The 14,865-nt window shown below is 30.1% G+C and overlaps 1 protein-coding gene across 2 annotated transcripts; it reads right to left on the bottom strand.

Annotated features, from left to right (window-relative positions):
- Positions 1-562: 562 nt before the first annotated feature.
- Positions 563-14,304, bottom strand: LOC124535465 (protein toll-like). Of its 2 annotated transcripts, none has more exons than XM_047111694.1 (6): positions 14,146-14,304; positions 3,775-3,999; positions 2,614-3,655; positions 2,215-2,530; positions 1,983-2,138; positions 563-1,752 (listed from the first exon to the last, which is right to left on the bottom strand). In XM_047111694.1, the coding sequence occupies exons 2-6, from the start codon at positions 3,908-3,910 to the stop codon at positions 979-981; spliced, it is 2,424 nt and encodes an 807-aa protein (XP_046967650.1). In that variant the 5' UTR covers positions 3,911-3,999; positions 14,146-14,304; the 3' UTR covers positions 563-978. The 2 variants fall into 2 exon arrangements, with proteins under 2 accessions (XP_046967650.1, XP_046967649.1); XM_047111693.1 differs by having other exon boundaries at positions 3,775-4,002.
- Positions 14,305-14,865: the final 561 nt, after the last annotated feature.

The raw sequence follows: 14,865 nt of genomic DNA on the forward strand, positions 1-14,865 counted from the left end.
TCCCTGAATTAATGGACATGATAAATCGATTGCAAGAAATACCTACGCTGTATGTACGAGCAAGGCGAGATGGCCCAGTGGTTGGTTTGCTGGTTCAAACCCTGGTAAGTACCACTAATTATTAATGTAGTTAATTTGTGTTTCTAATTCATCTCTGCGGTGGTTTCTTTCCTGCGGTGAAAACCTGTATGTGTCAAATTTCATAGAAATAGAAACATGCTTTGGAACAGCATTGTCGAATATGTTCCAAATCTTCTCCTCAAAAGGGAGAGGAAACCTTAGCCTAGCAGTGGGAAATTTACAGGCTGTTGTTGTTGTATATGAATGCGTGTGTAAAAATATTACTTCTAGTTATTTAAGGGACTAAAATAACCAACTTACCATTCCTGACTTTTTTACTAAGTGAAATGAGTCTGTCAATCTGAAGTGTTAGGGATTCTTTTAAATAAACTCTTTTACACGGTGAGGCTGTATTTTCAAACTGTTTAAATTTTTTAGTAAAAAATAAAACGAGCAACTTAAGTAAAGTATTTGTTTTATTTAAGCTGTAGCTTACAACTCATTAACAATATGCAGTTTCCTTGAAACTTAAATGTGTTTGCATAATACATTCTCATAATATATTTACATATGAAATAGAAATTAAGGATTAAATACTGATTATATCGCAATGGTAACACTTCTTTGAAGTTAATTATGAACTGTAGGTTAAACCATTGTTAAGGAAATTGGGATGCTGACCTTATTATTAAGACATATTTTAAAAATAATACATTACAATGACCTTGAATCCATACACGCTAAATACATCTTCGTAAAAATTTTACACAATAACTTTTACAATCCTAGTTTAACACGTTTTTACAAGTTACCTAAATCGTAACAAAATTATATCGTGATCTGAAACTACGAAATGTGAGATTTATATTGATTGTAGCGAAGAAGTCAGTCTTTACCTCACTAGAAATGATAACGTAACTAAACCTGGCTGTGCGCAAATGTACTCGAAGCGTAGACGTCCGGCCAGTCGGGCAGTCTTGTAAATGAACTGTTCGAGGCCAACTTGCTCTTGGATGAAGTGAGGGATGTATTCAGTTTTGAACGTATATCGATTCCCGGGGAGAATCGTACTTTTTTCTTATATCCATTCGATAACATGGAAATGAGAACATTCCAGAAATTTGGGTCACTCCACAAAATAGCTGTTCGCTGATCTCGTTGCTCTTTTAGGAAAGCATATATCGAATTCTCGGGGCCAATATCGGTGAATACATAAAGCGTGTTTTTCGTTTTCAACATTTCGCCTCGAATTTTCTTTATGTTTACGTGGCTGTAAGCTGACGTTAAGTAGTTTGGGGAAAATATTATAAGAACAGTGTCGCTTTCTTTCGATCCATTGGTGAAATGTTTGATAAAATTATCTTTCGAATTGCTTTTGACAAGTTTCGTTTGTACATTGAAGTTTTTGTGATTTTTAAGTTCCGGTAAGATCTCCTTTAAAACGAATTCTTCATCGTTTTCAGAATATTTTATAAGTATATTCTTATATTGGTCGGTGTTATCTTGTCTTGAAAAATATTTGAATCGCCTCTTTATCATAGAATTTATTTGACTTTTGTATATAAAGTACAATATGAGAGTGACAGTTGAGAGTGACACTGATGTGGTCACTACAGAAATAAATATAATAAATCTTAGGTAACATGCTTCCCTAGTCCAGATCGGACAATGTATCAATGTATCATCTACAACCTAAAACAAAATAATTTACTTTATATTAATTACACTTTTTAGATGAGTTATATTTTATAATTTAGCAATTAAATAAGATAGGAAATTAACCCACATATATGAAAAACATGTAATTAGACGATGAAGACAATATTATTATTTCTAATGCAAATCATAATATTATATACATATATAATATTTCAATCCATTAGTAATTAATGTGTAAAAGTAATAACAGCAAATTATCTCACCTTCGACTTTAAATTATCTTTAAGGTAGTCAACGAAAAGAAAGTTTCTGCATCTACAATTTAAGGGATTATTTGAAATCCAAACTTCTTTTAATGGCTTTTTTAATATTTCTTCGTAATTCGATTTTCCATCTTCAATTGAATACTTCGTATTACCCTGTCAAGTAATAATGTATATTAAATTGTTATCTTATAAAAAATTGGAGTATATTTTTTAATTTGGTATTACGTACCCAAAGATATTGAATGGAATTAAAGCTGATATCCAAGTTTTCGTGCCCGTTAATCCACCAGTCGTCGAATGAATGTTTAAATTTATTATGACTTAAATTAAGCATCCTTAGATTATAAGTATGAGCGAAAGGTGATGCTCTTGTTACTGCCCATGAATTATTTTTTAATTCTTTATTTTCAAAGTCTAGTCGATTGTAAGCCAAGGTTATTGACATTCTTTGTTTATTGTTACTAAATAGATCGGATGAGATTATTTTCAAATTATTATGTTCCATATTTAAATAAATCAGGCTTAATAGAGATGAAAACGTTACACTGCAACAAAAATAACAAATTATATCAATATGTATTAAAACCTCCTTGCATCTTTTTGCAAAAATAACTCATTCCAAACTTACCTCGAAACTTCTTCGATGGAATTATAACATAAATTCAATATCTCTAGTCGTACTAACGACGAGAACAATTTCGACTCTAAGCTTCTTAAGTTGTTGTGACTTAAATCCAGTTCTAACAAGTTTATTTGATCGTTAAAAGTTGATTCCGGGATTACTGCTATATCATTATATGCTAATGATATATTTGTTATAAGCGAAGAATTGACGAATATATCATAAGGTATAATTTCAACGCCACTTCGTTGAAGATAAACTTGTTTGAGGTTTGATAAATTTCCAAACATATTCTTTGGCAGCGTTTTAATCTTTACGTCGTTGTTAAGAATAATAACAGTTTCTAATTTGTCATTGGTGGAAAACAAATTTTGTGGCAGAGTTGAAAATTTGTTGGAAAATAATGTCAGTTTCTTTAACTTTCTTAGGGGTTTAAAAATTGTCATCGGTAGTTCGTTAAGTCCGTTGGAACTTAAATCTAATTCTTCAAGCACATCGACACCCGTGAAGAAATCTTTAGAGAACCATGTAACGTTACTTTGCCACAGAGACAGCTTTCGCAACAAGGATAAGTGAGAAAAAAGATTCGAGGACATATTCGTCATATGATTATGACTTATTTCTAAGGTTTCTAATCTTTCAAGTGGCTTGAATAATTCTTCAGACAGGTTAATATTATTGCAGCGAATGTTTAGCCATGTTAAATTATTAATATCCATAAAAAGATTATCTGGCAGATGCGTGATTCCATTTACTGATAGAAGAAGTTTCGTCAAATCTTTTAATCCCGTAAAATGTTTCCTGTTGAAGTATCCAGACAAATTCTTTGCATTTTGAAATATAAGTGACATAGTCTTTGAAACTCCAATTTGTCGTAATATGTCATTAAATGATGTTTCTGGTAGTGGGCAATCTTTAAAACTGACTGATTTAAAAGTGTTCGGTTCATTGGCACATTTTGGTAGCTTGCTATAATCTAGAGTTGTTGCGTTTTCGCATTTTATGTTAATATACGTACTCGGTAGTAGGTTTATTTTCACGGTCCGACCTGAAAAATAAATTGTTTGACTAAATGCGGGAGAAGTTGTCCAATCAATACTTTAAGACATTAGGCTCCTAGTGATTCGATAGCTTCAGTTGGAACTGGAAGCGTTTAAGTGCACTTACCATCGATGTTGCAATTGAGTTCAACAGCGAACGTGCCGCCGCAAACGCAGTTAGGGTGACTTGGACACATCACTCTCCCATTAATTACATGTGCTGCGAGTGCTACTATTAGCACGTGTATCAGTTTGCAATCCATCGTTTCGTATTACATTTGTTCTTCTTTGCTTAAATTATTTTTATATGAGCCAATTCCACACACGAATCAGCAACCGTTCTCATCTTCATCTACTGTAACAAGATTTCACGTTATAGAAAAAGTGTGTGCTATACAAAACATACTAGACATTATTGTATTACTCTAGTTCAAATATTTAAATTAGATCTTAAAAAAATCTGTCAAAACCCATAAATTTAATCGTGTTTTTTTTATCCAGACAAGTTTTCGCTGAACCGTAGATTTCAGTGCGCAGCTGAATTTGTTTGTTTGGCATTGCCAACAATGGAATTGAATCCACCATTCGCAGTTTACAAGCAATCGCGAATAAAAATCGCGTTTTAAATTGCTCTGGTTGTTAAATATATTGCTGCTATTCAACAAACATAAAACTACGTCAATATTAGTTTAATCCTAACTTGCTTTAAAAATCGAATGTTGTTGTGTATAGTTCTATTGTTGTAATGCACTATGTTTAAATGCTGAAGTAATTAATTTAGGATTTTGGGTGTAAAGTAATATATCATACAATATTTTGGGCTTAAATAATTAAAAAAATATATAAGTAAAGTTTTGAACGTGAATAAAAAAAATTATAAAATTTACTTAAACTATGAAGATGAACAGAGATAATTTTAAGTTAATTATAGATACGTCTGTATATTTACAGTAAAATTACATAAGGTGTGTTTGGATTAAAATAATTCGTTGAATGTAGTTTACAAAGCTATTACATCCCATTCAAGACGATAGTAGTGACAGTTACTAGTACATTGCGGCAGACAGTCTGACAACCAAGACAGTGGAACTGTTTCGTAGATAGCAACGTGATTTAATGTCCTATTATTTCACTGTCTAGGATAAGCGAATATAAGAATGAATCAAATATTTCACATAAAATTCTTAGTTTATAATTTTTTTTATACTCAATATTTATAATAATAAATATATCTCTACAAACAATTTTTATTCGTCATATCATATTATTAATTCAATTTAAAGCTACCACCGATTCGGAAATTAATTATACTGAGAAAAATCCATGAGATACTTCACAGTTAAACTTTTTATCATATTAAATATATACCACGTAAGGTATTCAACGACATTTCATTTAAAATTATTTACACTACTAATACATATTTGCAATATTTTACAGATATAGCGTACAAAAAAATAATTAAGTACTATATAATTTCGGCTTGCTCGATCGTTATAGTGTTGTTATTCTTTACACTAATTTTCCGATTATGAATTTTAAAGTCGTATAAAATTGCAAATTGAATATTTTTCTGTTAATCCGTATAACCGATAAGAGTAGCATATGCGACTGACGTACTAAAATGAATTACTTCTGCATTACAAACACTTTTATTATGAACGCGTTCATTATAATAAGAGCGTGATTCGTGTAAAAAGTTATTTATGTAAAAGTACATTTATTTTCGAACGTTAATTTCTTTTTTATATACCCGCATGATTCGTTTTTGTTTTGTTATAGCTACTGAGCAACATAGTATAATACATATAGATACTTCATTTTAAAATTGTATAAGCCCGAAAGTAATTGAATAACAGTGTATCTTAAATTAATTTTAAGTAATTAATTCTTTATGAATAATAAAAAGGTTATTGCGCCATGTTATGTTGTACGGAACAGTTTAATAGAATCCATTGAACCGTTCTTGCGACTGAGCAGCGATCGTGTTCGCGAATTAATGAAAATAATATTAATGAAATTAATTGAAAAAATAGTAATATTTTTGGTTCAGGAGCTTTATCTGACTTGAGTAGTAAACTAAAGATAATTTAATTGGTATTTTAATTAAAATACTTTTTTTTCTCTGTAAAAAATATTGAATCAATAGTTTATAACATTTTACAAATATACTTAAGATATGAATCGATCTAAAACGTACTGTCATTTACGGTATTTATCAGTGGTAGCTAATGCGTATGGAAGAGAAGAGGAGCTAATATGTCAAAGTAATAAACTTTTTTTTTTCTCTACCAATGATATGTTATCTGTCTCCAGTCGAGTATCTGTATTACCTTTAATTCATGTTATTTTAGTTTGTTTTCAAAGTCATAATGTTTTTTCAGAAGTATTCCTATACAATGTCAATATTATATAAATCTACTTAGAAATCATAGATCGCATATATTTTCATTGACTCGGAATTTGTATTTTAGTTGTTAGTTGGGTGTAGATTCTGGATTCCATAACCCGTGTGGATGGTGTACACTGTACAGTCAGTCTTTTCCTGATCGGATTATCCTACCCTGATTGAAATTTTATATAGCAATCCATAATCTCTTTGATAATAAATTGATTACCATTCACTCCGCGACATTGTAGTAAACATTTTTAAGGGTTTATGATTGTAAACAAATAACAAATATATGACAATAATAATCTGACCACTTACGATAAAATAATAAAGTAATAAATCAAAACTATTAATTCAGTCAAACTCTTTGCGTATCTCCAATTTATGAACAAAATAATAGAAAGAAAGAGAAAATATTTTTATAACATCTTAGTGTATTTTTATGCCGTATAGAAAATATTCCTATTAATATATTATATTAAGCCATGTGTACTTGCAAGTGCAGCAGCTATATTGCTTTGATCTATCCTATCATACTCCATAAAAAGTTAAAAATAATATTTTATAACGTCAGCTAAATGAAGGAAAAATGCATGTCAATGACAGCTGCCGGTAGAAGCTAGATGTATTGGAAACAGATTGGTAAAATATTTTTTACTGCAGTAGGATTTGCCGCGAATTTATTTTCAACTCGCGGATATTTTATTGTTATTGGGAGTGATAATTTTTAAAGCAATGATTTATGTGTTTTATATTCCCCGTGATCAGAATGTTTGACGTTATTCAATTTCATATTATGATTTTTGTAAATAAAAAATTGATAAGGCCTTTATATTTTTGTACATATTTTTTTATACATTACTTTATTGACCACAATATATTAAATGGGACAAAAGGCAGACATAATGCCTGCACAAATAAAAAACCATGTAGGCGATATTCCTATCGCCTTGACTTGAATTTAATTAAAACAATAAAAGAAAATACAGGCATACACATAATATAGCATCCACACAATAAATATATATTATCTATAGTATAAACTCTCTAAATATATTTATTCTCTAGTTTATTTTATATTGTATAAGTAAAGAGGTTTTTTAACTATATGCAAGAAAACCAAATCATATCATTTTGATAAAACTGAGAAACGGTAGACGGAGAAAATGTCACATCTTTAACATACGATATACAAGTAATATTAAAAAAATGGATACATATACTGTACTCTGTGACATAATTGTAAATAAAGCTCATTATTTAAAAATATAATCTGTTAGTGACCAGTTATTTTAAAAATACAAGGACGGAACAGTAAAATGTATTAACACTACGTACGAATGACAATATTTCAGCCCATGAAATCAATTATTGATATGTTCTATGCTAGTATTTGATATTTAGAAAATCAATGCAATAGTTGAAAACATAGTGAAATAAAAAAAACAAATCAAACTATGTAAGCAATGCAACACGCATATTTCACGAAGTTTCGTTCCAATTAAAAATCAATTCAACGAATTGGTATTTTTTTTTATAAAACACAGTATCCAATAAAGCGAAAATATTCGTAAACCGAGGAATTTCAAATATATTTTAGCGAAAGCATTGTAGCTACGTGTATTGTGTTATATCGATGTCAACGTCAATTGAAATTATTTGAATTCAATACAATAGAAAATGAGTTATTCTCAGAATCTATTTTATAACATTTTGAAATGACTAACTTACATATAAACGCCATTTGCCCTGACAAGTTGCAATTTTGTACAGGATTTCTTTACACGGGCCCTAAGGAGGTATTTTTTAACTTCATGTCTTAAGGGAGAAAATACGGCAATGCTTTTCGAATATCATCACCTAAAGGGATGAAACTGGGAATAAATGTTGTTAGAATTTTGATGTTTGAATATAAAAAACGGCCTTTAAACATCTAAGTTGTATGAGTGTAATAGAATATTACAAATGTTTATATTCATGCTTTTCGAGGGTCATTTGGATAAGTTCAGTAATCGTTAAAAAAATTGTAATTAATTATTCAGTTCAAATGAGTTTACACGGTAAACGAGGCCTAATTTAAGGTCTCAGGTCAGTCGGATTTTAATTTGTTAGAATTATAATTATAACAGAACGACATTATGTAACAATACTGTACGCCTATATGCCTACAGAAAAACGGTTTAACACAGATCTACTTACCGTGTACACAAAATAAGATTAGTAAAATTGCACTGAAATAGTTCAAAACCCTAATAAACACACTTTGCGAAATTTCCTTAAGCTCATTAAGTCTTCTTCGTACCAGGAGAACATAATGCCAGAGGTAATACAATAAGGTTTACGGCTTCACAATCACGTACTGCATATCCACTTAACAGGAGCGTACTGCAATTTGCTGCTAATTGGAACTGTCCGTAATGAAAATTAGTTTCGTTGAATTATCAAGACATAACTCCTCTGACCCGACAAACAACACGAGTTAAATTTGATTTGAAATTGGGAATCGTTCTGTAAGAAAGCATTAGGCATACTTTTGCGTACAAGTTAAGACTTATTGTACATACATGTTATTATGGAAATCGTATAAAGTAATTATCAATTTCTGAATAATCTACGTTCGTATATTTTACTCGGTGGCCGGGATTTGTGTCAACTTAGGTAATCGAGGATTACCGTATTATACTATACAATCATCAACAAAAATACCAAGTTTTATTACTTTTATATACCGACTTAAAATATTATAGTGTAAATACACAAAGGACATAATGTATTATTGTAAAAGATTTTCGTATGAAGGCGATATAAGTAATGGTTAATATTTCTTAAGGCCTCTATGCCTATGGGCTAAGGTGATCACGTACAATGAGGTGACCCATTTCCCTTATAAAAACATATTATTTTGATTATCCTTTCAAACTGTCCCAGGAAGCCATTAAACATATAGCCAGAAAATACTTTGTATTAAAATATATCTCTGTAATATTAATTTTTCCTTAGAGATAAATTGTATACGCTATAAATAAATCAATATTACGTCAACTGTACCCATTTATACCTAATTATTATCTACTTACGATACCATAATTTCGAATACTTCGTATTAAATTGGTATTTAATTGCCATACACCAAAGACACAATGATACAAGCAACATTATATAAATATATATAATTTTTAATTGTAATTAATGGAAATTGGGGTAGATTTAAAAAAAATATTGGGTATGATATTTACGTTAATTTTACCTAAAGATATTAATTGTCATTTTTGTTAGTATGTCAATTACAACAAATATATTATGAAAGATAGATGTCATTTTGTTATGAGTTGAGAGCTGAGTGGCCCAGTGGTTGGAACGCGTGAATATTAACCGACGATTGCGGGTTCAAACCCAGGCAAGCACCACTATATATATGTGCTTCATTTGTGTTTATAATTCATTTCGTGCTTGGTGGTGAAGGAAAACATTGTGAGGAAAACTGCATGTGTCTAATTTCATAGATATTCTGCCAAATGTGTATTCCATCAACCCGCATTGGAACAGCGTGGTGGAATATGTTCCAAACAGGCTGTTACTTTACTTTGCTATCGTCTCTTTGGTACATAGTAGTGCTTAACGACATTTTGTTTTTATTTGATTGTGTGTGAGTTTTATTAAATATGTCATATAATTACGATAGAAACAAATCTGTCCTGTATCTCTTTATCACTTCTGATAGTCCGACGACACCTTAAGCCGACAAGAAAGGGGAGAGATTAGAGCACCAGCTTTACGCGCTTCCCGAGAACGGTAATATTTCCCAACTTCCCAACTCTTGGTGATTTCGGATAATTTCTTGACGCAATAAAAAATTCAAAATTAGAACTCAATATGAGCTATAATTGCCAATGCTTGTTTGTGAGTGTGAGTGACAATGAATGTTTGTTTGTGTGTGTGTGTGAAAATATTATGTCTATATAGAAAGTAAATATATTGTTGTAAATATTTGTGGTTGTACAGAAGTAATATTAATAAAGTTTCTCATTCTTTTATATAAAAGGCGAGAAAGTAGCGATGTCTTATTTAATGGTAATAATTAAACTTTTGCAATTACCCCGCACGATCTTGGAAAAGTTATGAAACGCATTCTCTTATCTCGTCGGAAATCTCAGTTGCGATTTTCTGACGAAGTTATTCAATTAATTTTTAGTTAAAAATAAATATTATTTATATAAAATATTTAATGTGCAATTTAAGTGAGACATATGTTGTTATAAGAACTAAAGATTTATTTTCAGACTCTTTGTTGCGTATACATGTGTTAACTTTTGTTCTTGTATCGAAAATATATGTAATGTTTACTCAAAGCTAGATTATTTTTAAAGGTGTAAATCGATTTCTCTTAGTACTCACATTACTGTCGTGATCTTTCACGTTAATGATGTTATGTATATGTCAACGGATGAAAGCCGGGTGAAAAAAAATCACCTTCAACGTTCAATCAATTTCAAATTTAGAACAGATAATTTTAACCATTTTAATTGAAAAAAAAAATAGTTTTAAGACAAGTAATATAATTATATAAGTTTCACAAAATAATTTATATTATGCTTATTTTTATTTACCGATGGAGAATATATTGAGGAACATAATTTAATAGCTAAATCAGAACGAAGGAAGGAAAACAAACTAATAAAAATTTTAGTGTATTTTGTTGTTAAAAGAAATCAAACTCTTTTATTAATCTATTAAATTGATGAGTTCTTAAATGTATGTATGTATGTACATATATAAATATCTCGACAGGCAGTCACGAAGGTAATAAAGATTTTTATTTAATTCCGTTCTCTATAACATTTTATGAAAAAGTAAAGCTCTCGCATACGCGTGATTGGCACGTACGCTTTTTGGCGCCCGGTCTTTATTTAACACGGTAAAAGGCTTTCACGTGAAAACTGAAGTATTTCACTCATATGAAATTCACGAACAAAATAAAATTCAAATACATTTCTGGAATTAAATTTGAAATCTTCAACTCGGCTCCTGTCGAGGGACTCATAATTTATTTATTTACACAGCTGCCTGTTTTATTACGCAATTGGAAATAACTGCTCGAGAATATTAAAACTTAACGACGCGAATGTAATTACAATGGCACTAAATAAATAATAAATGGTTATTTTAAACAAATGTACGCGAGAACCACCCTCTAACATTGAATAAATTACACAATAAGTTTACACTTTATATTCAACGAAATGTAACTATCAATAGTATTTATGCTCTGAAAGCTGATGAACAAAATAAAACGATCATCTTATTGCAACTCTCTTAGTACTCTTAGTCCACGATCATTGTAGGGAGTATTAATCATTCCTTACATCGACGCCAACAGATGTTATTACGTCTATAATTACACTGGCCCACTCACCCTTCAAACCGAAATACATAGAATATTGATGTTTGGCGGTAGAATAATTGATGTGTGGGTGAAACCCAGACAGATGGGCTCACACTCCTACCGCCGAGAAAAAGTTTGATGTACCCAGTCAACCTATCAAGTACTAACAGATTTTAGTGCTGTCAGTCGCACCTGACTTTTATTTGTGGAAGGTTGGGTCACTATTGTCTTAAAATAATACTACGAGTATTTTTTAATGAATGTTTTATATTCTACATTATTTCAATAAATGTTTTTAAAGATTTTTATTTAACCGTGTCGTTTGATAATATTGAGAATAAGAATTAATTAGTATAACTTTTATTAAATTAAGTAGAGTCTTAAAATTAGAAATTAATTAGTTAGTTTGATACATAAATGAAATATCATACGAGAAAACATATATGTATGTAAAAATAATCCCCACTCGTATTCTGTAATTATAAATATATTTTCACCATGACGGCGTACAATATGAGGGTGATTCTTAATGACAGTACAAACAATCAGTGGATATTTGCAGTAGGTGCAAAACAGATGCGCCCTAATGTCACGTGCACCCGACGGCCGAAATTAATGCTCCCCTACACGAGGGCTTTTGTAATGCAAATAACCAAATCGATACACTCTACGGGGTCTTGTTACATTCTTTTCTAAGTTACCATTCATAAATAAAATATTTTTGCAACAACATTCATTCATCATATTCGTTCATAGAGAATGATGGTTTACTAAAACTATTAATATAATATTTAAAAAATCACTAAACTAAACGTAGAGTCAATTCATTTTAATATACAATGTTATATTTGATAAAATTCTCTATAAGATTTATTATATTACAGCTTTGTATGGACTAATTGCCTTCTTTTATTAAAAACATAGTAACAGGTTTTATAAATATAAAGAAAAATTTGTATAATTGTTTCCAGAACATAAGTTCTGGACACAAATTAATTTAATAACATTAAATTAACAACAGATTTGTGAGATAACACTTTTTTAAATTAAATAAATACGAACAATAGATCGTATCAGCAACAATAACTCGCCCCCATCGGCAACAGAAGTGTAATTAATTACGGAACCCTAATGCTATGTAATTCGAGTCCATTCAGGACAATACCCCAACCCCTGCGTTTGATTATCCAAATAACTTTTTATGTGTGCTTTGATATTTTACACTGAATACATACAATATAAGTGGATTAAATAAAATGGTTCCCTTTTAAGATATTTAAATCACCGAAGAGATTAATCAAAATATAATCACTAGTATATAAATGCGAATTAACTCTCTCTCGGTCGGTTATGCTTTCAAGGCCAAACCGCTGAGGAAAATTTGATGATTGTAAGTGAGTTTCGATCCCAAGGAAATATGTAGGCTACTTTTTGTATCTACTTTAAACATTAAAATGATCAAAGCTTCATTCGGTAAGTTTTTTCAATAATAAAATATATGTGCATAATATAATAAAGGTAATTTAATTTTATCTTTATTATTTAAATAACCGTCTCCGGTTTCTTCTTATTATTATTAATGTTTTCCTTAAAGCCTGAGTTTATGTTACATGTTCGGGAAAAAGGTATTTGGTATCGTTATATAATAAAACAATAAAAAATGCAATAATAAAAACAAAGGGAACAATATATATGCAAACAAACTCTTATAAAAGTAATTTTAATGTTAATAGATGCAGATGTTATTTTTCGACATGTAAAGGCAGACACTTTCCTCCGCAGAGGCGCAGGAAGGTCATTCCAGAATTACTGGTACTGAATATTTAAAACTACTCGAGTCGTAACTTAAGTGTTATAAAATCTAAGATCCACGAGAAAAAAAAATTAGCTTGACTGTAATAATATAAATTAGAATATAATTCAGTTTGGGCATTGTTTAAATCCTCTGTTATCATTTTCTGGAACATTTGATTATAGGAGGTTTTAGCAGACGGCATAACCATAGCTATCTATTGTGTAGAGTGTACTGTCCTTGAAAATCTTGTTTTACGATGTATAGAAATTCTTTTGTAGAAGAATTTTAAGGTTTACTCAAAAATACCTACGTAAATGAACGCCTATATAAACAAACTCATGAGACAAATGTGTTAAATAAAATAAGAGGGTATGATGTTAATACGGAACAGTGACGATTATATCGTTTTTTAAATTCAAAACAAAATATACAGAATTATTTTTTAATGTATTACAATTTACGCCAAACATTTGAAATAATCATTAAGTTATTGTTAAATAGTTCCTATACTGCTTGTAATATTCTAATTGCCATTAATTCGAGTACAATAATCTTACTGTAAAAGGCCGACTTCATCGCCATTGAAATTAATTAATTAACTCATTTGCTCTTACAATAGAAATGAACCAATGTTAAACAGACGGTATTATATCTGTGTTTGATATTTCAATACCTTTAAATAGATTGAATGTTATATATAGTTCAGACAAGTGACGCATTTTATTTGAATAAAACTCAAGTACTACGTTAATAGTCACCGTGTAATCTTTTGTACAATATCTTGTTTTAATGATGTCGTCAACTTTATATGCACTCGTTTCCAACTAACAAGAAAACCTATGACGTCATTCAATTTCATTTCAAATTAAGTTTTATAACTCGACAACAATATTTGTAATATCAAAATACAATCTTATTTTAAACTTACCTTGACGATAATATATCCATAGATACTAAACTAGCACTTATTATAATGTCTTACACACTTTACTTCTTATAAATAAATATTAAACATCGAAATAGACTTTCGGTATTGAACGATACGATAATTCTCCGTAGAATTTACGTAGACGTTTAAACGCTACGGTGGCTACGACGCGACTGAACCGCTACGTGACTGTCGTTTCGTCGAACAAAATAAAGATATTCGGACACGCTCGGCTGTCGACGAAAATTACCGAATGAAGTTGTTTATATTTGCGTCAAGTTAGATATAATTCAATAGAAACGTTTATAACCAAATATAGACTATTTAGCAAAGTTTTTGTTTGTTCTTTTTAATGTTACGCGAATATTAATTCCAACTCATAATTCGTTAATCTAATAGAAGTGCGCTTTTTTTCAAAATACTAATTTTCATTTAAATAATTTTATTTGTATTTAAAATAATATGATATTGGATAAAATCTTTTCTTAGTTTTATAGATTCTATCAGTATTTTTTGCAAAGATTAAAAATTACGTATATTTTATTTCTTTTCAAATGTCGTTTTTTTTCTCTTATTTAAGAGAAATATCCCAGTTTCAACAATTGATGCGAATACAAAATCGTGACAGATTGCTAGCGCTGAAGCATAGCAAAACTTTGCACAGTCCGTGTAACCCTCGGGGCATCTTTCAAAATGCTTGTTCCGTTTTTACCCTAAATA

This window comes from Vanessa cardui, chromosome 14, assembly GCF_905220365.1.
Source record: "Vanessa cardui chromosome 14, ilVanCard2.1, whole genome shotgun sequence".
Lineage (NCBI taxonomy): Eukaryota > Metazoa > Arthropoda > Insecta > Lepidoptera > Nymphalidae > Vanessa > Vanessa cardui.

Excerpts from the sequence above, each read along its gene's own strand:
- LOC124535465 (XM_047111694.1), bottom strand. The coding sequence starts at position 3,910 with ATGGATTGCAAACTGATACACGTGCTAATAGTAGCACTCGCAGCACAT. Across the intron at positions 3,656-3,774 it reads ACTCAATTGCAACATCGATG|GTCGGACCGTGAAAATAAAC; the intron begins GTAAGTGCACTT and ends TTTATTTTTCAG. Across the intron at positions 1,753-1,982 it reads AAGATAATTTAAAGTCGAAG|GTTGTAGATGATACATTGAT; the intron begins GTGAGATAATTT and ends ATTTTGTTTTAG.